The following is a 27,296-nucleotide window of genomic DNA, read 5'->3' on the forward strand; positions in this document are numbered from 1 at the left end:
AAAATGTGGACATTCCGCGTTATACATTAAATTCCTTTTTTAAAGATTGGATTCCGCAATTCTGTCTCTGTTTTCCACATTGTGGAAATTATAGAACCCTAGGAGTGTGACAAAAAATTAAACCCACTGCTATAAACAACAGCTTGCAAAAGAATGTAAACCAGCATAACAGAGAAAGAGGAATGGAGCTATTCACGTGAATCAAACATCTTGATTATAGCTTATTATAAAACGGTTAGTTCCATTCCTCAATTCTGATTGGTCAGCAGCTGTGTTTTATTCACGATACAGCACTGCTATGACCGCTTCACTCAACGTTCTGTGTATCATTGAACCTCCTTAGCAACCACCCTTAGCAACGTAAACAAAGCTTTAGCAGTTAGGGACTACTTTTTACAGCGGAAGGCAGTTAATGATTTTACTTTATGAAAACGTACAACCTAATATATATATAAATTAATATATATTTTTGATATTAATATTTTTATTGTGTGGTAACCATTTTATAAAAGCAATAAGGTACTTGAGGCCGTGCTGTATCGTGAATAAATCATATGATACAGCACGGCCTCTCGTACCTTACTGCTTAAGTAAACATGACGATGATGAGCAGGAATTTGTGTCAGTACTCAAAGCCTGTGGCAATCATTGCATGCCAGTGGATGAGCAAACCTGCATGGACATGCAAAGACACAATCAGATGTTCGTCATTTACCATATATAATTCTGGCAGATCACTAACAAAACCACATTTACAACAACCCTCTGCTGTACCTTTCGTCTACAAAGCAGTGTCACATGATCCTTTAGATGGTTTGTGGCTCAAGAAACATTTATTATTATTATTACCAATGTTGAAACAGTGTTATATTTTTCAGAATTCATTGTCAAATATGAGCATTTATTTTGAAACGGACATTTTTTGGAACATTATAACACTTTATGACACTTTTTGATCAATTTAATGTGTTCTTGCTGAATAAAAGTATTCATTTGTATTCAGCAAGTTTTAAAAAAAACATACCAGCTTATATCATTACCTCAGGGTATCACAAGTAACCCCCAAGAAATGAGTAGCCGTGTCCACTGAGGTGTGTGTCTCTGCACTGGTATTTTGAGTCACTCAATGCCTTTGGCCCCTCTTTTGTTTACCGCTGAGCCCTGGAGTTTATTTACTTCCTGTTAGATGAATGGAAGCACAGCCAATCAAACCAGGTCAAAGAGAGAGAAACGAGAAGAGGTACTCACAGAGGACCATGAGAAAATAGATCAGGCCTGAGAAACTGCCAGCACAGTTTGTTTAGCCTTTATGAAGTTCCTGGACACTGTCGGAGTGCCACTGCGGGTGGGATGGTAAAGAGTTTTCACTCAAAAGTAACTATTCAGACGGTTATTATACTGTATATCATCTAGATTTAACCTAAAACATTAACTTGACATTTTAAAAGATGAATAGCTGATTCAGTCTGACTGAAATTGAACATTTAAATGCATTGGAAGTTGCTGCTTCACATAAAATTGAACTCTTCATAACCTTGACGTATCCCCGACGGTGTCTGCCGGTCATGTCACCTCAATTCGCCATTTCTCATTGAAAATAAATGACTTCCAGTTGTCTTGTCACTCCAAATCGCTGTCAGTGTGAACACACCCTAAGAAGTCAGCTGGCTTGTTAGGTAACATTTGGAAATGTAAGAGATTGGAAGGTGTTTTCAGACAGTGGTGGGATAAAGCATCCCTCACCTCCTTACCTCTTCATGCTGATCTTCTTTTTCTCCTCATCCTTTTTGTCCTTTTGTTTTTCGCTGAGAATTGGAGTTTTCTGGAAGAGACAGCTGGAGGACTATGCCCCACTGATTCCTTACCCACAATCCAATCTGTCCACAGACCACTGAACTCTCTCTCTCTCTCTCTCTCTGTCTGTGTGGTGAGATGCTTTTTTGCTTGGTAATTGTGATGATATTGACCAGCATGAAATAATGTACATTTTGGTTGTAGTAGACAAATTTATAACTGAAAAAGTCCTGCTAAAAACAATCAATTTGATTTTACATGTAGAAACAATTATATTACAATAATGTGACTTAAAAGTTGAACATGATGACTGGGAGCAACTTAATAGGGAGTTTCAAATTTTTTTGAGAAAGTCATGCTTTCCTGTATAATTAATTCCTCATAGTTGCATATGATGCAAAAGTAAGGCAACCATGTACCAAGGGATTTTAATGCATGTTTCCTTGAATTAAGGTTGTGCTAATTAACCAGGGACTTATAGGGACCAGCAACGTATAGCTAAAGCAGTGACTGGTGATGTTTTTTTTATGGCCACATGCTATGATCCGCTAAGCATTGCTGCTTCTGCCTGCCTTTGATGATGAGTAGGCCTTCAGGACCCATTGGATTTCTCTGTAGAAAATGCAGGAAGCCAATTAGACCCATATTATTGCAAAAATAAGAGACTTGTTACTTAAAGGTATCTGTACAAGTACAGCGATAATTATTGGAAAAAAACTATTCGTTTTGTTTAAAGGCTGACTAAATTTCAGATTTTCAATATATATAAATATAGGGAAAGGTGTTATGGTAGCCTAAGTTGCTTTGATATTGGCCTTCAGCTCGTCTGCATTTCGGGGTCTCTGTTCCCTCATCTACCTTTTGACAATACCCATAGATTTTCAAAGGGGTTTAAGTCAGGCGAGTTTGCCGGCCAATCAAGTACAGTTATTCCATGGCTATTAAGCCAGGTACTTGTAGTTTTGGCTTTGTGGGCAGGTGCCAAATCCTGCTGGAAAATAAAATCATCATCTCCAAAAAGCTTGTCGGCAGCAGGAAGCATGAAGTGCTCTAAAATTTCCTGATAGACAGCTGCGTTGACTGTAGACTTGATAAAAGACAATGGACCCACACCAGCAGATGACACAACTCCCCAATCCATCACTGACTGTGGAAACTTTAACTTTAAACACTGGACTTTAAGCAGCTTGACTTTTGTGCCTCTCCGGTCTTCCTCCAGACTCTGGGACCTTGATTTCCAAATGAAAAGCAAAATTTGCTTTCATCTGAAAACAGTACCTGGGACCACTAGGTAACACTAGGTACTTTTCTTCTTAGATGAAGCACAGACGCTTCTGACGTTGTTTTTGGTTCAGGAGTGGCTTGACCCATGGAATTCTCCAGCTGTAGCCCATGTCATGAGCATCAGTGTTTTTTAACCTTCTTTATTCTACATACGAGTCCCTCAGTTGTCATCAAAGTAAAAAGATGTATCTCAAAATCATACAGTCAATACTGGAAAGGGTTCAAATACACAAAAATGCTAAAAAAAAAAAAAAACAAAAAAAAAAAAACAGAGAGGCAGTTTAACTGTTCAGGACAAACAAGGGACTCGTGAACAACTTTCATAAAAAAAACAGCTGTGGATCATTCAAGTAAGAACACAGTATTAAGAATCAAGGGGATGTAAACTTTTGAACAGGGTCATTTTTATAAATCCAACTATTATTTTCTCTTGTTGACTATATATACAAATATATATCTATATATACATATACATATACATATATATACATGAAATCTGAGACTTTGTTTCATATCAAAACAAACAAAGCACTAAGCTTATTGCAGTTTATTGGATGGGTGGGGCACTACAATGTTCCGTTCATTCGCTGAAAACAGGCTAGATTAATCGATTCTTGGGATTTAACAATCAATATTGTTTTGTAAAACTGAGAATCAATTAAAAATGAGAAATCGATCATATTTTTACCCAGCCCTAGTTGAGAGGCTGATGGTTTCAGAAATAGCCATATTGAATATTTGTGTAGTTGGACCACAAACCTGTTTTTTGAAAGCTGAATAAATACGCTTTCCATTGATGTAGTTTGTCAGGATAGGACAATATTTGGCTGAGATATAACAATTTGAAAATCTGGAATCTTTAAAAAAAAAAAAAAATTATATTGAGAAAATCACCTTTGAAGTTGTCCAAATGGCGTTCTTGGTAATGCATATACTAATCAAAAGTTAAGTTTTAATTTATTTACAGTAGGAAATTTACAAGATATCTTCATGGAACATGATCTTAACTGATCTATTAATATCCTAATGATTTTTGGCATAAAAGAAAAATTGATATATTTTGACTTATAAAATGTATTTTTGGCTATTGCTACAGATATACCCGTGCTACCTATGATTGGGTTTGTGTTCCCGGGTCAGGTTTCCTCTGAAGGAATAGAGATATTATGCTCATGAAAAATCTAACATTTTGTTCTATACATTATTGACTCTCTGCTACTCTTCATAGAGGACCGAAAAACCTCTGCAATGCAGCAAGAGGAGGACGTGCCTGCCTTGTATCCTTATGATGTTTTCAATCCAATTTAATACTGGATTTGGAGACTTTTAACAGAAATGTGGCCTACTACAAATGTGACATATTTCTGATTCAAACAGGACATTTAATGAGTAAAAATTGTAGGATGGGACTTAATAATCATCAGGAATTTATTGAATGGATGATTAAAGGAAGCGATTTCTACATGTCAGGTTGTCTGAGAGGAATGTCTGTAAAATAAGAAGAGGCTCTGCATATTACTGCATATTATTGCATTATTACAAGTGTCAGTTAGGCTACACTATCATTATTAAATCACATTTACATTGCGTTGTTGATATTCTGCTATTTTATTTATGATGGGATGTGAAAAACACGTTTTCTGTTTTGTTGATCAGCTATATGACAGGAGGATGTTCCTTTAGTGTGTTGGGATGTTTGCCATCAATGCACCTGTTGTTTGTGATGCTGTATCCAGGTGATATGTATGTTGTATGTTGGTGGTTATGAAACTATGGTGCTATGGGAATGGAAAACCTGAACCTTCAGGATCTACAGAGAGTCATTTTCTGTGAAGAGATACTCTGGAGCAGCTTAAATTTTAGAGTTAAAGTCCCCTTAAGGCAGGGTTTTCCAAACAAGGGTTTGTAAGGAAACTGCAGGGGGTTTGTGAGTTAATGATGTCGATGTTGACTTCCATAAGTAAAGTCAATGGCTACCGGCAACTGTTTTGCAACTAAAGTATATCTTTTGTGTCCAACACAAGAAAGAAACTCAGCTTTGGAACTAAATGAGGTTGACTAAATGATGACAGATTTTTCATTTTTGGGTGAACTATCCCTTTAAGGAAAGTCAGTTCGCTTGGTGACCTTCTTGGAAACGTTCCCAGGCATATTGATTCATATTTTTGCAAGTGGTTTTTCACCTTCCCCCTTAAACTCTCTCTGACTGAACTTTGTCTGTGTTTTGTGATACAATGCAGATTTTACTAGTGTGTGATATATATCGTCTGAGATAATATCGTAATTGTTGTTTTAACGATGTGCGATTTGACATTATTGAATATATTGCAAAAAACAAACAAAACGTACCTTCAGAGTGAAATATTCAGAAATCAGCATGACTATGTGATATTGATTTTATACAACAGTTCAATAAACAAGAAGTTAATATTAAAAGACTTACGTTTTAGACTGCATATTTACTGGTTTTGATCAATTTCGCCAATAAAAATCATTCCAAACACAGCCACAGTATCACTGTAAAAAGTGAACAGTTGGATCAACTTTTTAAAAAATTGAAAAATTACTTCAGTTGGTAACACCTAAAAATGTTATGTTTTTCAACTTGATTTATTACATTTTATCAGCTTATTTTCCTAGGTCAATTACACTTACATGATTTTTGTTCATTCAATCTTAATATTTACATTATACTAACTTAATTTAACTGCATAAGTGAACAGTTGGATCAACTTAAATTTTTTAGGTGTTACCAATTAAAGTACGTTTTTTCAACTTTTTATCAACTAATATATATATATATATATATATATATATATAAACATCATGAGATGTTTAGAACCACTTGGTGGTTATGCAATGAACTGAGGCAGAAAAAAAGTTATACACTACCAGTCAAAAGTTTTTGAACAGTGAGATTTTTAATGTTTTTTAAAGAAGTCTCTTCTGCTCACCAGGCCTGCATTTATTTGATCTGAAGTACAGCAAAAACAGTCAAATTTAAAAAATATTTTTACTAATTTAAAAAATATTTTTACTATTTAAATAGCTATCATCTATTTGAATATTTTAAAATGTAATTTATCCCTGTGATTTCAAAGCTGAATTTTTAGCATCATTACTCAAGTCTTCAGTGTCAAATAATGCTGTAGAATTCATTCTAATATGCTGATTTGCTGCTCAAAAACAATTATTATTATCTTGAAAACAGCTGAGTAGATTTTGTATACTTTTTTGCGTCTCTGAGTGACATGACAGTGTTTCGTTCCTGAATGAATCAACCATTTAAATGATTCGGTTCAGTCACAATGGCTCACTTTTTTTTTTTTTTTTTTTTTTTTTTTTTTTTTTTTTTTTTTGGAGTGCAAAAACATACAACAAACAACAAAAAACAATACCAACAAATAAAACAGCAATGATAATAAATGAAAATGAGCAAAAATGACAATCTGAATAATAGTAATGTTATAAGTAGTATTAGCATGTTTAGAAATAATAGAAATAACCATAATTTGAAAAAGTCGATGATGATAATGATGATATGGCTCACTTATTAACGACGACTTGCTGCCACCTACTGCCAGTTTTGATTTCACATTCATAGTATCTTTTCACTTTTAAAATAATTTTAAATATAGCTGCATTAACATGTGTAAATACATCTAAATGCAACTTCTGCAAAATATTGATGATATTTTGGTAATACTGATTTAATTTGTTTGGTACAGCCTAAATGTATTATTATATATTATACTACAGGGCCGTTGAATGCTTGAATCTGATTGGCTGACGAACGTTCTAGAGGTGTGCATTATTTTCAGGGAAACGCACGGCGAACGTAGTTCCAGGCAGCTTTTGACCGCAGTACATGTCTATATCACTTCGCCACACGATTTCAGTTATTTCAAAGGTCTTTACAGCCCCAAACAGCAAAATAACCAAAACCCACAAAATAAATACAGTAAACAACAGGATAAAAACGACAGATTATTGCAATGTTTTTTTTTTTTTTCACAATATTACGTTTTATTATGTACGGAAAGCACAAACTCTATTTCTCTCGCTCTCTCTCCCTTACAGACGCACACACATAGTTAGCACTCACGCTAATGTTGTTAGCGCTGCTCTGACGATTAACAACTTAAAAACGACATGACAGCTCTCCCACGCGAGGTAACGGCGTGGTCTTGAAGAAAATGGACTTAAAGTTTAACTGTTTGTAGAGACGATGCTGCCAGTCACCTTTGAGAGACACACAGACTTGAGAGAGGTAATGCACTTAATATCTCTCTCCCTCTCTCTTTCTGTCTGTCTGCTTGTCTGTCAGTCTGTCTAAACTCCATCATTAACTGCATTAGTTTGCTATCAACGGCTCAAGCGTCGTTACTAGGTCTAAAATGACGTTTTGGAACTAGCAACGAAGGGTTGGATGAGCTGCGTAAGAAATTAATCCTACTCACAATGGCGTTTTAAGGATAAAAACCGGACTAATGTCTTGAGATATATAATTTGATCAATGTCTTGAGGTGTGGTAACTGTAGTATAAGCGGAATAATTGACTTCGGTCCGTAGAATTCTACGAAAATAATGCACACCCGAGGTGGAACGCTCGGGTGTGCATTATTTTCTAAGAATTCTACGGCCCGTCGTCAATTATTCCTTACTTATTAAATGTAGAAATTTGACTCAAAAGGTGATGTACACTTTAAAAAGGTAAAAATGCCCATAAAAGTTAAAAATCAATTTGAGCTTATTAGAAGAGAATAATTTCTATCACTGCCGTGAACTAACCGCAGAATATGAGAAAAAAATATTAAAAAAAACTTTAGGATTCAGCACAGTAGTCCTTAAGCACAATAACACACAGCAAATTATCGTCTAATTATCGTCATCAATAAAATCCCAGAAAATATTGAGATAATGTTTTTTGTCGATATCGCACAGCCCCATTAGATACAGATTTTTCTGATGTAACAGCACTGCTTCCTTTTCTCTTGCCATTTTAATAATGTGCATATGATTTGTCATTGCTTGTAATCCAAATCTTATGTTTAATGCATTATAATGCAACTTTTGTCAGCGCAGTCATACAAAAGCTCACTTACCAAACTGAATGATGCGCAGACACTCCCTGAGGAAACTTTATGATGTCTGTTTGTATGAAGACAGCTAATATTTTCTCTGAAGATTGTGATAATTGTGCTAGTGGAGGCAGCTGGGGGCAAATACATACTGAAGGGTTTACGTTCATCCACAGTGGGCTCGTTGTTGGTGGGCTTTTTTATTCAGCTGGATGTTGAATAACATTACGTAACCTGTTCTGACGTGGCGGCACTGTAAGAGGCCGCAGCATGCTGACTTTGTTTTCTCCTGTCATTGCAGATCTCGTCATTAGAGTGGCGAAGGATAAATTCGGAGCCATACAATCCGAGTACCAGAAGGTAAGTGCATGTGACTGTGCCTACCTGAACCTCTGTGCGATTATGTGCTCCGCCACCGCAGTTAAGTTGCGGGGACATTGTCTCAGCGCATCTATTATGAAACAATATTTTAATTGCGTTTGAAAGCCAAGGAGAGAGCCTTGCTCTATTATGCGCTTATTCTGAAAGAGCTGGTAATTGCTTTTGGCATTATAGCCTGTAGTAAACAGAGGAAGAAACTATTTGTTGCTTTTTAATAACAGAGTTTAATTAAACAACAGCTCTCGCTTTGAAGTTTCAACATCTTACTCCTGGGAACAAACAAACATATGGGGCAAAACTTAATGAATCAGTTTCATCGACATTTCTTGTGGTGGTGAGAGGAAATGCCATACACAGAGATGCACAGCTTGCTCATAGTGCTACAGTGTACCATATCTATTTCTGAGCAATCTATTTATCTATCTAATTTATCTATTTCTCATTATATGATTTTATATTATAATATTTTATATCATATTATGAAAGTTTGGGGTCTGTAAGTTGTTGTTTTTTTCTACTAAGATTTTAAAATAAATCTTAACTAATTTTTTTTTAAATTTTATATAATTTAATTGATATTAAGTTAAATACGTTTATGAAGTAATCACTTAATTCAATAATTCAAGTTTAATATATATGAGATTGTAATTAAAATTCATAAGACTGAAGAACGTATTCTAAAAAAAAAATATTTTATAATATTATATTATATTATATTATATTATTAGAAAAGTTTGGGGTCTGTTAAATTGATTAAAGGTGTCATTAAAAACGTTTACATTGTTCCAAAACATTTTATTTTTAAAAATATAGAATGTTAGTATTTTGGATTAAGTAAAATGCAGCGGTGGTGAATGTAAAAGATTTTTTTTTTTAAATCTTACCAACTAAAAAACCTTAAATGCTAAATATAGATATCATTTAATTTTGCATAATTTTATTTATATTAAGTTTATCAAGCAAGGTTATTAAGCAATCACTTAACTTAATAATTCAATCTTAATTTAAATAAGAAATAATCTCAAAATTGTCAACTTTCACTCTTATATTTTATTTTATGTTATTTTATTTTACTTTATTATAAAATTTTGGATCTGGAACTTGTTGCGTTATTTTCTTTTGAAATAAATTAATACTTTTATTCAGCAAGGACACATTAAATTGATCAAAAGTGGCTTTTACTTTTAAACTTAAAAAAAATAAATGTAAAAAATAAAAGAAAAAAAAATAATAATAATGTTTGTATTGTTAATTAAAATTAAATACAGCATTGGTGAATGTTCTTTCAAAAAAATATTGCCAACAAAAATTTTTATTATACATATATATATATATATATATATATATATATAAGAAGTCTCTTCTGCTGAACAAGCCTGCATTTATTTGATCCAAAGTACAGCAAAAACAGTAAAATTTTGGAATAATTTTACTATTTTCTATTTGAAGATATTTTAAAATGTAATTTATTTCTTTGATTTCAAAGCTGAATTTTTATCATTACTCCAGTCACATGATCCTTCAGAAATCATTCTAATATTCCAATTTGCTGCTCAAAAACATGTGTTATTATTATTACATTAATTATATTATAACTCTTGAACAGCAAATCGGCATATTAGAATGACTTCTGATAGTGACACTGAAAGACTCTAGTAATGATGCTGAAAATTCAGATTTGATCACTGGAATAAATTACATCTTAAAATAAATTCAAATAGAAAACAGTTATTTTAAATGCTAAAAATATTTCAGAATTTTACTGTTTTCGCTGTACTTTGGATCAAATAAATGCAGACTTGGTGAGCAGAAGAGACTTCTTTAAAAAACATTAAAAGTATTGCTGTTCAAAAACTTTTGACTGGTAGTGTATATCAAGTTTATTGAAGAAAAGTTTAATAAGTAATCACTTAATTTAATAATTCAAGCTTAATTTAAATAGGAATTTAATTGAAATCCATAAGACTGAAAAACAATTATCTCAAATTTGTCAAATATCAGTCTATAATCATATTCACTCATTCTTTTCAGTTTTATTCGCTTTTGCTCTTGTAACACTCAAGAATATGAAGAACTGGATATGGATGTGACTGTCAGCCAAATCCATGATTCACTCAATATCTGGGACTGTCAAAATGGGTCTGGCTCCCATTACAGATGACAAGTGTTCTTCCTAGTTCTTAAGTGATTTTATTTGCCATTTGTTTGACTGTTTATTTGATTTTGCTTACCATCTGTTCTGTATTTTTTTCTGCTTTTGCTGTTCTGCATGCCTATCATCATCTGGCGCCTCCCAGCCAGAAAACATTGTTCTGACACTCCAGGTAATGTGTGGGTTCTGCTTAGTGGCGTCAAGGGCCAAACCAGACCCAAATCTGACCACCCTCTTTCCCTAGTTGCCCCTAACCCATACAAAACCCAGCCCTGCATTCATTTAGTTTACATGTCTGTTTCTGTGTTACTCTCCAGTCTAATCTTGACTGTGATTGTGGTTGGAATATGTTCATTTAACTTTTTTCTTGTTCACCCATTAAAATCGCAGGTATTAAATTTCTATTTCAACACTGTAATTGATAAGATAATCATATATACACAAATATCCTCTTCTTAAGCTGTTTGCCATTTTTAGCTCAGCTGTGGCCTAGTAAAAGGAGTGCGACCACACTAACAGGGATGATGTTGTCCCTAGATGAACCTGTTTAAAGCATAAATGTACTGATACGAGAGAAGCACATCAGACAGTCAGTGAACGGGAATGACCGTTCATAGTGGAATGGTCAATAGCCTCATGCCCTGTGTGTTACGCTATGTGTGAATCCCCCAATGATAGTCTTAGCTGCGAAGCTTTTGTCATTTCCAACCAGAATTCAGTTCTTACTTGCATAGGCACGAGGGGAAATGAGCTTTTAAAACCACTTTTTAAATATGGAAAGGCTCTACCCTTGAGGCGAAGCGAGGGTATTCGGTGACAGACAAAGCCTCTGGTTTATTTAGCGGATTAGGCTTATCCACAGGCTAGCCGGAGGACAGCCCTGCTCATTCAGAAGTGTCCATAATGCTACGGGACGTGTGCAAATGGATTCAATGGCAACATATGGAAAAGCATTTAACATTATTCCATCATGTTACATACGGCATGGAAAATTTTGCAAAGCAGGGTTTAATTTCCCTCACTTCAAAAGCCCTTTTCACGGATATTTGCTTTACTTGAAAAAGAGTGTAAAAGCTTCCATGTCTTGTTGCGTTTTTGAAAAATATGAACTGTGAAAATATTTTGTAGCTCATTTAAATGAGGTTTTAAAAACGAATAGTTCACCCAAAAATGAAAAAGCATTACGTTTTTTGCTCACCAATAGATACTGCAGTGAATGGGTGCCGTGAGAATGAGAGTCCAAACAGCTGATAATCCACACGATTTCAGTCTATCAATTAACATCATGTTAAGCAAAAAACTTTGAAATTAAAATTCGTTGTAAACTTTAAATAAAGTTTGTAATAAACAAATACATCATTAAGATATTTTTAACTTCAAACTGTTGCTTCTGGCTAAAATACCCTAGTGTAAGTCTAAGTTTTTTTTTTCTACATTTTGGATTACATTTTCAGCAAATTTTCCTTTTTGGGTTTACTTTTATTTTCATTTCTGTACCTGTAGTGCTTACTTAGTGTAAATGTAGTGCTGAAATAATCACACGTGGCTCTCCATCCTTCCTTTTACCCACAGAGCTAAACCTAAACTTTAAACCTGTATAACTTGGATGGTTTCCTGGATGCAAATTAAGCCTTAAAGGAGAAGTTCACTTCCAGAATGAAAATTTCCTGATAATTTACTCACCCCCATGTCATCCAAGATGTTCAGGTCTGTCGTTCTTCAGTCGAAAATGAATAATGAGGAAAACATTCCAGGATTTTTCTCCATATAGTGCACTTCAGTGGTGGCCAATGGGTTGAAGTAGGGCTGGGCGATATGGCAAAAAGCTAATCTCGATAATTTTTTCCCATATTGAACGATGACGATATATATTTCGATATAAGCTGTTGATGTTGCCAGCTTTAAAATAGTATCCCAATAATGACTAAAGCCACAAAAATTAAAGGATTCATTAAATTAAATTATTAAGTATAGTTTATTAACAAAAATCAGATTACAGGTTTGGCCTTAAAAATTTAAATAACTTACTAAAATAAATGAAAAAAGTTGTTAAAATTGTGACAGAGTATGGTAAATGAGAGTAAATGTACAAAATGTGAACATAAAATTATTGTAAAAACATTATTTGTAACACATTTATTTATTTATTTATTATTTGTTATTATTAACACAATTGTTTATTTTCTCTATTATAGGTTGAGCTATTTAAATTAGAGGCAACCACTGCATTTTGAAACAATCTACGGTATAAATATCAAAAAATTACGACACAGCTCTTTCTTAATCGTATTAAGTGCAGACAATTCAGCCAGAATCAAAGTAGGCTACTCTCTCATTATTCAAAGTGCAAATAGAGACGGAATATTTCAAGCATGATACAGAGCTATAGACATACACAACCTATTATAGTCTACATGCAGATAACAGCCTAGATATGTCATGTAGCCTAATTTGCGCGCATTGCGGAGTCACTCTCTAAACAAGGGGGATTTAAATTGCTTTTGAATGCGCGTGCGTTTTTTGCTTTCGGTTTCAGTTTTAACAATCGCGCCAAACTGACTCACTTTTCAGATAGTCAAACCACTTACGGAATTCGTGCTACCTTTTTTGTCGACAACTTCAACATCTTTGGATAATAACTCGAGGTTAGTTTCTCTTTCGTCGCTCCTTCCACTCTCTTTTTTTGTCGTCCTGGTGTAAGTTTGCTTCGCAAAGTGCTGTAGAAAATGAACTTTGTACTTTGACGTGCACACGCACGCTGCACGCTGATTGGCCGCTGTCGCATGTTTCTGCTGTATGATTGGCTCTTGGATTAATCCATATCGAGCAAAAAATGTCTAGAGCTTATCATCGTTATTAACATAAATTTTATCGCGATTCGATATTATATCGTTTATCGGCCCAGCCCTAGGTTGAAGGTCCAAATTGCAATTTCAATGCAGCTTCGAAGGGCCCTATATAAGGAATAAGGGTCTTATCTAGCAAAACAATCAGTCATTTTCTAAGAAAAATACAAATGTATATACTTTTTAACCACAAATGCTTATCCTGCACTAGCTTGACCTCACACATTATGTAATCACGCATGAAGTACCTACGCAGTGTTTTCAAAGCGAGCGTGCAAAGAAAGTAAATTGCCCTTTACAAATAAAGGTAAAACAATGATGTTGGACAATTTTTTCAAAGATTTTCGCCATACTCTGCCTTCTTGAACAGAAGTACACAATCGAAAAATTTACCGTACGTGACCTTTCCAACATGATAAAGCAATGTCAAGATGTGCATCGAAGAGCTAGTGCAAGACAAGCATTTGTGATTAAAAAGTTTCTACATTTTGTATTTTTTCGGCTGGGATCGTGTCGAGCCCTTTGAAGCAGTGGCGATTTCTTTAAGACTGCAAGGGAAGCTCAGCTTCCCCTATAATGTCACAAAATTAATGGTCAAATTACGTACTATTGTATTAACATTTTATTGACTAAAAATGCGTTAGAAAACGTTCATCTCAAAGACGAATTCGTTCAGAATCAGTTAGATATAGCAGGTCGGCTGACTTGATTTTCTTCTCATACATTCCCGTAGCGTCACAGTGCATTTCCCCATTGAAGCCCAGCGTCCATTGACTTCAATGGGGCTGCTTTGAACGTTTTTTTTCAGTGCTTTGAAACTAGACGGTCATTGGATAAACGCTGCGATTATGTCCCGCCCACGGACGCTCAGCGTCTCTGGGGGTGAATGAGGAGTGGGCTGGCCTGGACGCTGAGCTTCTGCGTGATGATTGGAGGGTCTGTCGAAAGATTGCATCTCCTTTTGACTGACAGCGATTTTGTCCTATAAGGAATCGCTGAAGCTATTCGTTTGCGCTCTCTGCGGCCGCTCAGTCCCATCGTGGATTTCTCAAGTTCAGTCGAAATAAAAACTGCTGCAACCTATTTCTGTATATTTGCTTGGCGAAATTGCTTGATTTTCATCATACATTTCACACAATTATACACCACGTTCCTTGTTTCACTTTTACAGAGTTTAATATTTTTTTTAGATCATTCATTCATATGAAACTGCACACGAAAAGTCACTGGAAAAGACGCCTAGTTGGTACGACAGGGTCACAGACCATTTTCTTGAAAAGGAACGTAGGGCAGAATTTACTTTTAAATAAATAGACAATTTTATGATGTAGACCGAAAATGAGCTTCCCCTATTTGACAGACCAGTAGCCACCACTGCTTTGAAGCTGCATTGAAACTGCAATTTGGACCTTCAACCTGCTGGCCACCATTTAAGTCCACCATATGGAGTAAATTCCTGGAATGTTTTCCTCAAAAAACTTAATTTCTTTTTGACTGAAGAAAGAAAGACATGAATATCTTGAATGACGTGGGGGTGAGTAAATTATCAGGAAATATTCATTCTGGAAGTTAACTAATCCTTTAACTGAGATTTATTAACCTTAAATTGATTGTGGACCAGGCTTAAACTGCAACCATTTCAAACAATAACTCAGTTTGTTTATATTTATTGATCATTTTAGAATTTCTAATCTGTGTAACTTTGCTGCGTGCAGGTGATTTATTATGAGATTGGTTTTGTGGTGTGCGCGGCACTGGGCCTGCTGTTCACCGTGCTGCTGCCGCTGGTGGGGCTTCTCTTTTGTTTGTGCCGCTGCTGTGATAACTGCGGAGGAGAGATGCACCAGAGACAGCGGAAGAACGCAGACTGCCTTAGAGGACTGCTGACCACGCTGTTACTCACCACCACATTCATTATCACGTAAGTTTTGTGTTTGTCTGAATGTGCATGTGTGATTGCATTAACACAGTAAAGGCCTGTTCACACAGGATGATAACAATAAACAATGTAACTATAAAGATGCAGTTTTATAAAACCATTGTAAATTCAAAGTTATAGCTATTGTTTTTGGTCTGAATGGGCCTTAAAGGAATCATTAATTATAATTACTCACCCTCATGTCGTTACAAACCCGTAAGACCTTCATTTGTCTTCGGAACATAAATTAATATATTTTTGATGAAATCCGAGAGCTCGTCATGGTACTATCATGAACGTGCACAGAAGAGAAGAAATTATTGAAGAAAGTCATTAATTTTTTTTTTCTTTGCACACACATAGTGTTCTCAAAGCTTCATAGCATTACGGTTGAACCACTGATGTCACATGGACTATTTCAACAATGTCCTTACTACCTTTCTGGGCCTTGAACGTGTTAGTTGCGTTGCTGTCTATGCAGGGTCAAAAAGCTCTCGGGTTCCATCAAAAATACCTTAATTTGTGTTTCGAAGATGACATATGTCTTACGAGTTTGGAATGACATGAGGGTGAGTAATTAATGACAGAATTTTCATTTTTGGGTAAACTGTTCCTTTAAGCCTCTGTTCGTAAACATAGTGTGTTGCCTACATAGACAGTATTTTAAGTTATATTAAGCACAAAGATAAGGTGCCACTTAAAAGGCAGCTGCTTATGTAGGTGGCAGAAAGCAAAGACAGTTTAGTAGCATTAGAAACAGAGCTTAAATAATCAAAAGCAAACTCAAAGCTGAAGATATTTTCAATAAAAGACCTCAACATGGACACTTTTGAGCTTGCAGTTAATCTTCCCGTCCTAAAGTCGCTATGTTCCCAAAAACGTATTGTAGACAAGTGTACACTCCAGGAAGAAATACTGCAGAATTGGACAAAAGCTGGAGCTCCAGGATAGCGACGGCAAACTGAAGAGAGTGTTTGATGTTCCTCTGCTTTACGCATTCAGCCGGCTGGCTCTTTATTAAAGATTCCACAGCACATGCCTGGCTGCCTGGAGATGGGCATGTCTCCTCATGTAAAAAACTCCTGGGATTTCAACCTTCATGATTCTGGTGAAGCTGTAACAGGGGCTACTCCGCACTTCTCTCTTCGGCGCTGTATTACAGCGGGTCAATCGTGTGAGGCAGGCGCCATCCAGTCTCTTAGTGAGAAGTTTAACTGAAAATCATTCAAATGTCCTGAGAGGACTCTCACAGAGATGTTATGGAAATGTTCTTGAAAACATCTCCAGGGAGGGTAATGAGTTGGACACCTTCTGATGTTTTTGAATTAGTGGTGGGGTGAAACCAGGAAGGAACTTGTTCTGGAGTTTTGACCTGTCTTGTGATTTGTCTTTTTCAAACTTTTATTATAATTGCTTGATAAACTCAGACTGCTTTTCTCAGGGCTCTGCTGTTTTCTCAAAAAGCATTGGGCATAATTTGGGCTTGATGAATAATTAAAGAAGTGACCCAATTATGACAAGAAAATTCCTCATTAGTGCCTTCTCTCTCCTAAGAGTAAAACAGCATTTCTTAGGGACACTGTCAGCCCAGTCATGAACGCAATGGTGTGATGGTCTGGCAACATAACAGCTTGAGGCATTTAACTCGTATTTTTAGTTCAATTCTTGTAACACTTCGTCAGGCGGTCTTTCAGACTTTTTATCACTGGCATCCATGACTATCTGTTCGTTACATGCTTAACAAGCATAATTCAGTTTCATGTTTGTGATTAATTTGTTAAAGATGGCCTGTCCTAAATATATATATTCTGTATATATACGTTTACATACACCTTGTAGAATCTGTAAAATGTTAATTATTTTACCAAAATTACAGGAACCATACAAAATGCTTATTTTTTTATTTACTATTGACCTGAATAAGATATTTTACATAATGTCCACAAGAGAAACATATAGTCCACAAGAGAAAATATTGGTTAAACTGCCTACTGTTTTTCAGAGAAATCCTTTAGGTCTCACAAGTTCTTTCAGGATTTTTGTGTAATTAAACCCTTTCAGGCAATGACTGTATGATTTTGAGATCTTTTTTTCACACTGAGGACAACTAAGGGACTCATATGCAACTATTACAGACGATTCAAACACACACTGATGCTCCAGAAGGAAAAAATATGCATTCAGAGCTGGGGGTGAAAACTTTTGAACAGAATGAAGATGTGTGCATTTTTCTTATTTTGCCTAAATAACATATTTTTTTCTATTTAGTACTGCCCTTCAAAAACTATTGAATGAGTTACATGTTTCTCGTAAGACAAAATAAGTTAAATTTACCCTGATCTTCAAATTCAAAAAATTTTCACCCCCAGGTCTTAATGCTTTGTGGTTCCAGGTTTCAGCCTTCTATAATAGTTTCATATGAGTTATTTTATTTCTTGTGGACGATATGTAAGTGACTCAGGTCAGTACCAAATAAAAACAACATGCATTTTGTATGATCCCTCTTATTTTGGTAAAATAATTAATATTTTGCAGACTCTGCAAGGTGTATGAAAACTTTTGACCTCAACTGTATATAAAACATATATTGCGTTGCGTGTTTTCTGTCTTATTTTTTAAATGGTGTTTAAGTTGCCACGTGCCATTGAGCTAAAAATAGATGCTATTGCCGTTACTTACAAATGACCGCTCACATAAATTTGTGTTCTCATTCTAGAGAAGGCTGCCCTTTAAAAAAAATAATGACACTGTCACACTTTTGCTTGCTGTTTCATTATAGATTTATTCAAATCTTTTTGTGCATATATATTTAATCAGTCCACAGCTAAACATATTGGCCCGGTTTCACAGACAGGGCTTAGATTAAGCCAGGATTAGCCCATAGTTCAATTAGGACATTTAAGTAATTTTTATAAACCTGCTTAGAAAAAAACATTACTGGTGTGCATCTTGAGACAAAACAAAGGCACTGATATATTTTAAGATCAATCAGTGCAGTTTTGTTTCTGTTGAAACAGCTCAGACTTACATTTTAGTCTAGGACTAGGCTTAAGCCTTGTCTGTGAAACCGGGGGAATAAGTTTAATTATTGAATCTGCTCATTGTAATGTATGTTAACCCAGTTGTCTTATCCATGCCAATGTAAAATTCATGGTCCATTTATCTTTAAAATGGACCATGAATTTTGCATTGACATGGATAAGACATCAGGGTTTACATACATTTAAATGAGCAGATTCATTCATTAAATTCATTATCTTCAGCTGTGGTCCTAAATCTAAAGTTATAAGTAATGTATAAAGTTATATAATGAAAAACGTTTTCCTTATATTTTTCTTCTGAATTTCTTAGTGGAATTAGTAATAGACACAACTGAGAATAGTTTATGTAAAGTAAGCGTTAGACACTGATGAAGCAAAAATCTGAAGCAGAAGTCTCCATTTGCTTTTAGTTTGATCTCATTGCTGTCTACAGTAGGACAAACAACTGAGATGTTTAAGTAGTCTAAATTGTGATTTGTCGTTCCTTTGGGGCGGAGGGATTCGCTTGGCTGGCTGTTGCTTAGCTCTGATTGGATGTAAAGCAGAAACCCGGCTGTTACTCAGAAGGAGTGTTACGCTCAGGGCACTGAAGGTCACGGGGGCTGCGGCTCCTCTGCCAACCCCAGGGCTCAGCTTGCAGAGACGGCCTGTCAAATCTAATACAGTAGCGCCTGTGAGCCCACACGACATCCATAGTGCAGCTGGGCTGTACAGTGCTCACACATTTCATTCATTAAATCATCCCGTTTAGTCATAGAAAACCATTTGCAGAGTATTTGTGCTGTTAAATGTCATTTTAGCCTGTTTTCGGTTCATTCAGCCTTGAAATATTATAATGCATGGATAGACTGAGATTCATCTCAGTAATTAATCATTGTAGGCACACATGTGTAAATGCCTGCATGTTTTTGGACTCCAGAGATCCCGCCTCAGTCCTCTAACAGTTCTGTAAGCACAAAATCTATATACGTAAAAATCTTAATATATATATATATATATACATATGGGGAAAAAACAGGACTGCGAAGTTGAGAGTGTGAGAGACATGACATCCTGACATCATTTGCAGTTTCTATAGTAACAGCGACTGCTCTGATTGGTGGATCTCTCTTTTGGATTTTGTCTAGTGTAGTACTTCAGTTAAAATTTGGAATCTAAGAAATTGAAATCACACTGACTTACAGCCACTTCAGACGTTTTGGAGTTATGAAAGGGGTCTTTTCTGCAAATATATTTTAGAAACCCTGATTTGGGTTGCCTAGTGCCTGAGGATTGTCTATATCTAGTTATATCTAGCAAAATGTGTGAATGTGTTTGCGTAAGAGAGAGAAACCATGGTTACAGTGACAATATGTCCTGATGTGACTCTGCGTCATTTGCTCTATAGTGTGAGTCTGTGTGTGCGTTTCTAGTCGTCATATGGCAGTACTGTTAGTTATTTTTGGCACATACTTGTACAGTTGACTGTATATTTGCAGGGTTGTGATTGTTTTTTTTGTTTTTTGTTTTTGTAAATCAGCATTTAAATGGATCCGTCATCAGATATTAACATCATCAGTCCACATACAAATGTAAATCAGTCACTGTCAAGTTTCTTCTGTCAGTTGCGGTGATGAATAATGAGTATTTAAATGTAATATTCCACTCAAAGAAAGACGCCCACAATATTTTGGTGTACAGAATTGAGAGAGAGAACGCTTTTGTTTGTGTGGTTAATCATGTGTCCTCCTTCTGTCCTACACATGAATGGAAAAGAGAAATGATTGTCTCACACTTCAATTACCGGCCCGATCTGGCCTACTTTCACTGCACACACATGGGGCTTGCTGCTTTACCATTTCCACAAACATATTCAACCTGAAACTTGTGGGAACTTTAAAAAGAACATTTCGATTTCCCTTGGAATAATGAAACGGTCTGTAGGCTCATTTGAAAATGTGCTGCTTTATTAATTTTCCTGTCGAACGTTTGGACACACCTACTAATTTATATTCTCTTTATATTAGTGTTTTGACATTTAGGAATAATAACAAAGTCATCAAAACTAAAATATAATATTTTTATTGAATTTGCATAGTACCATGTGTAAATAACACAAATTATAATATGTAAATTGACAAAGATTTATTAACAAAAACATTTTACGTTTTAGCCTTTTCAAAGTTGTTTTTAAAGGGACAGTTGACCCAAAAATGATATTTCTCACCCTCATGTTGTTCCAAACCCTTAAGACTTTCGTTCATCTTCAGAACACAAATTAAGATATTTTTGATGGGAATCGAAAGCTTTCTCGTCCTGCATAGACAGCAATGCAGCTGAAACGTTTTATGGCCCAGAAAGGTAGTAAGGACATTGTTAAAATAGTCCAGGTGATATCATACAGTTGAAGTCCAAAATTTACATACACCTTGCAGAATCTGCAAAATTTTCATTATTTTACCAAAATAAGAGGGATCATACAAAAAGAATGTTATTTTTTATTTAGTACTGACCTGAATAAGATGTCACATAAAATGTTTACATATAGTCCACAAGAGAAAATAATAGTTATAATAATATAATTCATAAAAATGACCCTGTTCAAAAGTTTACATACTTGATTCTTAATACTGTGTTGTTACCTTAATGATCCACAACTGTTTTTTATTTTTTGTTTAGTGATAGTTGTTCATGAGTCCCTTATTTGTCCTGAACAGTTAAACTGATCACTGTTCTTTTAGAAAAATCCTTCAGGTCCCACAAATTCTTTGGCTTTTCAGCATTTTTGTGTATTTGAACCCTTTCCAGCAATGACTGTATGATTTTGAAATCCATCTTTTACACTGAGGACAACTGAGGGACTCTGAGGAATATGCAACTATTACAGAAGGTTCAAATGCTCACTGCTTTAGTAGGAAACACAATGCATTAAGAGCCAGGGGTGTAAACTTTTGAACAGAATGAAGATGTGTACATTTTTCTGATTTTGCCTAAATATCATATTTTATTTTTATTTAGTACTGCCCTTCAAAAGCTACAGAGGATACATGATTCCCAGAAGACAAAATAATTTAAATTTACCGTGACCTTCCAATTAAAAAAGTTTTTAACCCCGGCTCATTGCATTGTGTTTCCTTCTAAAGCATCAGTGAGCATGTGAACCTTGTGTAATAGTTGCATATGAGTCCCTCAGTTGTCCTCATAGTGAACAGATGGATCTCAAAATCATACCGTCATTGTTGGAAATGGTTCAAATCCACAAAAATGCTGAAAAATCAAAAATTTGTGGGACCTGAGGGATTTTTCTGAAGAACAACAGGCAGTTTTAACTGTTCAGGACAAACTAAGGAACTCATGAACAACTATCACTAAACAAAAAAAAAAATACAGCTGTGGATCATTCACACCGTATTAAGAATAAAGCATGTGTAAACTTTTGAATAGAGTCATTTTTATAAATTCAACTATTATTTTCTCTTGTAGATTATACACTACGAGTCAAAAGTTTGGACACACTTACTCATTCTCTTTGATGGGGAAGTGTGTCCAAACTTTTGACTGGTAGTGTATATAAACATCTTCTTTGTGAAATATCTTATTCAGGTCAGTACTAAATAAAAAAATAACATGCCGTTGTTTGATCCCTCTTATTTTAGTAAAATAATTGCAGTTTCTCCAAGGTGTATGTAAACTTTTGACGTCAACTGTGTATGTGTTTTTATTTTGTGGTAATGGTAGTTCAACATTGAAAAGTAGTTAAACGCATCTTTTCCGTCTTGCCTTCCAAAATAAAAGACTGACCCTAATTTTCCAGTCGACAGTGGCTGTCTTTGTCTGGGTCAGTAGCTTGGCAGTGTCGTGGTGGTGGGCCGATCACATTACAGGTCTGCTGAGCACTGAGGACTCAACAGGTAGACCTGGAACGCCTTCATTGCGAAATCAAACCCGGAGGGTCATCTTCTGTATAAAGAGGCAGTCAAGGAGGTTCTCACCCCCACCCTGCTCTTCAAACCCCATAGAGGCATTTATAGACAGGGACGCTGTGGGAGCCGCCCCAGGGTCTAGTCTGGCTAAATACAGCAATCATTGTGGGAGTAACACGATTCCTGCCTCCATTAGTATATAGAGACATTCTTCAGTGCACTCAACCAACCCAAGTTGCAAATCCATGATGCCACAATGAGCTCAAGACATTTTAAAAACAAGACTTAATGAAGAAATGCACATTAGTAGTTTTATTTATTTATTTATTGCTGGTTCATATTAGGCACCCTGAAGAGTTTTAGACCATCTCAATGTCCTCTGTGTGGAATGCACTTTGCCATCTTCAAAGCCTCTTTGTTCACTGGCTGCTATGTTTTCCCTGACCTTATGGAGCGGAGCAGATAGCAGCTTACCAACACACAGTGTAGACAGAGAGAGGAGGACATGGGAAAAACAATAGGCCTTTGTAGCCAGCCACCCATTTTGATTCTCCATCAGTCTGTGGTCTGTTACTCACCCTGATACCATTCTGCAGTGCCCACTATCTGCCTATAAAGCACAGTGATTTATCACGTTTAATTTTTAAAAACAGTTTGCTTTTTACTCCATTTCAGATCCTAAATTGTAACTAAACTTGAAGTAGGTAGCAAAACAGGATGCAGAAATGAATTTTAGAAAACAAAATGAAAATGAAAATTGTTGTAATATGCGCATATTATTTACAGTTGGGGTCAAAAGTTTACATACACCTCGCAGAATCTGCAAAATGTTAATTATTTTACCAAAATAATAGGGATCATACAAAATACATGTTATTTTTTATTTATTGCTGACTTGAATAAGATATTTCACGTAAAAGACGTCTACATATGTGACCCTGGACCACAAAACCAGTCTTAAGTCGCTGGGGTATATTTGTAGCAATAGCCAAAAATACATTGTATGGGTCAAAATTATTATTTCTTTTATGTCAAAAATCATTAGGAAATTAAGTAAAGATCATGTTACATTAAGATTTTTTGTAAAATTCCTACTGTAAACCTATCAAAATGTAATTTTTGATTAGTAATATGCATTGTTAAGAACTTAATTTGGACAACTTTAAAGGTGATTTTCTCAGTATTTTGATTTTTTTGCACCCTTAGATTCCAGATTTTCAAATAGATGTATCTCGGCCGAATATTGTCCTATCCTAACAAACCATACATCAATAGAAAGCTTATTTATTGAGCTTTCATATGATGTATATATCTCAGTTTTGTAAAATTTAACCTTATGACTGGTTTTGTGGTCCAGGGTCACATATAGTCCGCAAGAGAAAATAGTAGTGTTAAATTTTGGTGTAAACCAGGGGTGTAAACTTTTGAACCAAATGAAAATGTGTGCATTTTTCTTATTTTGCCTAAATATCTTCTTTTTTTTTCCATTTAGTACTGCCCAGATACTTGCATGTTTCCTAGAAGACAAAATCAAAATAAGTTAAATTTTCATAATCTTCATATTCAAAAGTCTCACCCCCTGGCTCTTAATTTGTCATTTATTCTTCTGAAGCATCAGTGAGTGTTTGAACCTTCTGTAATAGTTGCATATGAGTTGTCCTCAGTGTGAAAAGATGGATCTCAAAATCACACAGTCATTGTTGGAAAAGGTTCAAATACACTAAAATGCTGGAAAACCAAAGAATTCGTGGGACCTGAGGATTTTTCTGAAGAACAGCGGGCAGTTTAACTGGTCAGGACAAACTAAGGAACTCATAAACAACTATCACTAAAAAAAAAACAACAACACACAGCTGTGGATCATTCAGGTAACAACACAGTATTAAGAATCAAGTGTATGTAAACTTTTGAACTGGGTCATTTTTAAAAATTCGACTATTATTTTCTCTTGTGGACTATGTTTTAACATATTTTTTTGTGAAATATCTTATTCAGGTCAGTTATAAATAAAAAATAACATTCATTTTGTATGAGCCCTCTTATTTTGGTAAGGTTTTTAACATTTTGCAGATTCTGTATGTAAACTTTTGACCTCAACTGTATATAATATTTATGTATTTTATGGATGTTCTTTTTTACATTTTTGATTGTTAAATTTAAAATAGTGTAATGGCAGTACAATTGAAATTCTTCTGTGTTATATCTGTTCAATCTCTCAAAATTGCAATTCAGTAAATTTCTCTTCTGTTAGTTCAGCACCCTGTGGGCCGTAAGCCAATTCAATTTAAGTCTCCCTCATTGATTGAAAAGGAGACATTTCTCTTTTATTCTGAATTTGCTTATCCCTGGTCCTCATGTATTAAACGTAATACAACTTTAACATAAAAGCTGTGTTGCCTACAGAGAGAATAATAAACAGTACTGCTAGTGTTGTCAGATAGAATAGTTGCATACACAGGCTCATCTTCTAGAGCACTTTTTGGTGTACATGCGTTTTGCTACTGTTTCTTTTAAGTTGTGTCTATAGAGGAGGTTTTGCAATCACATCTGAAAGAGGAAGTTGCCCCATATACATCTATCTTTAGTGTTGCTAGCTGTGGTAAATTCCATCCTGCAGAAGTGTGTGAAAGCATTAATGCATTTCAAATGCAACACCCACAGATTTATCAGTATATGGTGCAATCATATTGATGCACAAAACCAACAAAGAGTGATTCACACATTTTGATGTTGTCACAAACGGGACGACCAAGAGTGAGGATCCAAATGCAAGGCTTTATTAAGCAGATCGTAGTCAGACAGACAGGGTCGAAAACACCAGCAAACATGAACAGCGAAGACAATCCAATAGCGTAATCCAATAAACAAGCGTGGGTCAAAATCCAAGTGGGCAGTCCAAATGAAACAATGAAATGAAAACAAGAAACTAGAAAACTAAGACTAAGACTGGGAAAACAAAAACAGAACTATGGCTAGGGAACAACAAGGAGACTAGGAAACCTGAGAGCAAAGGAAAACGCTTGGTAGAGTCCGCTGGAGCAAAACAATACTTCGCGATGTGTGTGTGTGATGAGCTGGCTTTTATGTCTGATAAACAGGAAGTAACCATAGAGGCAGCAGAGGGAGCAGCAACAGTCAGTGGGGGTAAGGGCTCCCTCTGCTGGCCTGGCGTGACATAGCCCCCCCCCAAGGAGCGGCTTCCAGACGCTCCAAAAAACAACAGGAGGAAACAGTCCAGGGGAGCGGTGGGGGGGCCAGGAGACTGAGGCAGAACAGGTTGGGCAAAGGCCCTCCAGAGCAGGGCAGGAGATTCAGGAGCCCTCCAGGGCAGGGCTGGAGGCAGAGCAGTCCTTTGAGGTGGAGCAAGAGTCTTAGGAGCCCTCCAGGGCGGAGCAGGAGGCTTAGCGACCCTCCGGGGCAGAGCAGGAAGCGTAGAAGCCCTCCAGGGCGGAGCCGAAGGCGGAGCAAGGGGTTTAGGAACCCTCCAGGGCGGAGCAGGAGGCGGAGCGGCCCTCCAGGGCAGAGCAGGAGGCGCAGGAGCCCTCCAGGGCGGAGCAGGAGGCGCAGGAACCCTCCAGGGCGGAGCAGAAGGCGCAGGAGCCCTCCAGGGCGGAGCAGGAGGCGCAGGAGCCCTCCAGGGCGAATCAGGAGGCGCAGGAGCCCTCCAGGGCGGAACAGGAGGCGCAGGAGCCCTCCAGGGCAGAACAGGAGGCGCAGGAGCCCTCCAGGGCGGAGCAGGAGGCGCAGGAGCCCTCCAGGGCGAATCAGGAGGCGCAGGAGCCCTCCAGGGCGGAACAGGAGGCGCAGGAGCCCTCCAGGGCAGAACAGGAGGCGCAGGGGCCCTCCAGGGCGGAACAGGAGGCGTAGAAGCCCTCCAGGGCGGAACAGGAGGCCGCATTATGGACTGGGACCTGGGGAGAACAGAGATAGAGGAGGCAGACAGAGCAAGGAGAGAAGTAGAGAGTTCATGGGAGAACGTGGCCTCCATAGCCGTGACCAGGCAGACGAGAACTTCAGGAACGACTTTCGTGGCAGTTCCTGGGCAGACAGAGACTTCTGGAACGGCCCCAGACGCCAAGACAGAGATGACAGGGAACCTAGGCGGTGCAGGCAGAGCAGGGAGTCTTGGCGGGGCAGACAGAGCAAGGGACCTTGGCGGAGCAGACAGAGCAAGGAGTCTTGGCGGAACAGGCAGAGCAAGGAACCTTGGCGGAGCAGGTAGAGCAAGGAGTCCTGGCGGAGCAGATATAGCAGGGAACCCTGGCGGTGCTGGCAGAGCAGGGAGCACTGGCGGTGCTGGCAGAGCAGGGAGCACAGGCGATGCGGGCAGAGCGTGAAGCCTTGGCTGAGCGGGCAGAGCGTGAAGCCTTGGCGGAGCGGGCAGAGCGTGAAGCCTTGGCGGAGCGGGCAGAGCGTGAAGCCTTGGCGGAGCGGGCAGAGCGTGAAGCCTTGGCGGAGCGGGCAGAGCGTGAAGCCTTGGCGGAGCGGGCAGAGCGTGAAGCCTTGGCGGAGCGGGCAGAGCGTGAAGCCTTGGCGGAGCGGGCAGAGCGTGAAGCCTTGGCGGAGCGGGCAGAGCGTGAAGCCTTGGCGGAGCGGGCAGAGCGTGAAGCCTTGGCGGAGCGGGCAGAGCGTGAAGCCTTGGCGGAGCGGGCAGGGCGTGAAGCCTTGGCGGAGCGGGCAGAGCGTGAAGTTCCGCTATGTACGCCACCTCCGAAAGAGGTATAGGCGCAGCGGACATGCCTGTAGATGAGGTCTCCAGAACAAACTTGTGGGCAGACTCATGGGCCGAAGAGGCAACTGGGGCGCAGTGTGCAGCCCACACACTCAAAATGGCGATAGCCATAACAGGTAACACAGTTGGCAGAGGAATGCCCTCCGGGTCATTGGGCGTGGGGCT

General features: G+C 37.3%; 1 protein-coding gene across 1 annotated transcript in view; it reads left to right on the forward strand.

Annotated features, from left to right (window-relative positions):
• The window catches only part of prom1a (prominin 1a), a 75,500-nt gene that overhangs the window by 27,219 nt on the left and 20,985 nt on the right, over positions 1-27,296 (forward strand). Inside the window, exons 2-4 of the mRNA XM_073820083.1 lie at positions 8,461-8,519; positions 10,838-10,864; positions 15,254-15,459. Coding sequence (XP_073676184.1) covers positions 8,461-8,519; positions 10,838-10,864; positions 15,254-15,459 — 292 coding nt within the window. The remainder of the gene's footprint in view (positions 1-8,460; positions 8,520-10,837; positions 10,865-15,253; positions 15,460-27,296) is intronic.

This window comes from Garra rufa, chromosome 16 (assembly GCF_049309525.1).
Source record: "Garra rufa chromosome 16, GarRuf1.0, whole genome shotgun sequence".
In the NCBI taxonomy this organism is placed as follows: domain Eukaryota; kingdom Metazoa; phylum Chordata; class Actinopteri; order Cypriniformes; family Cyprinidae; genus Garra; species Garra rufa.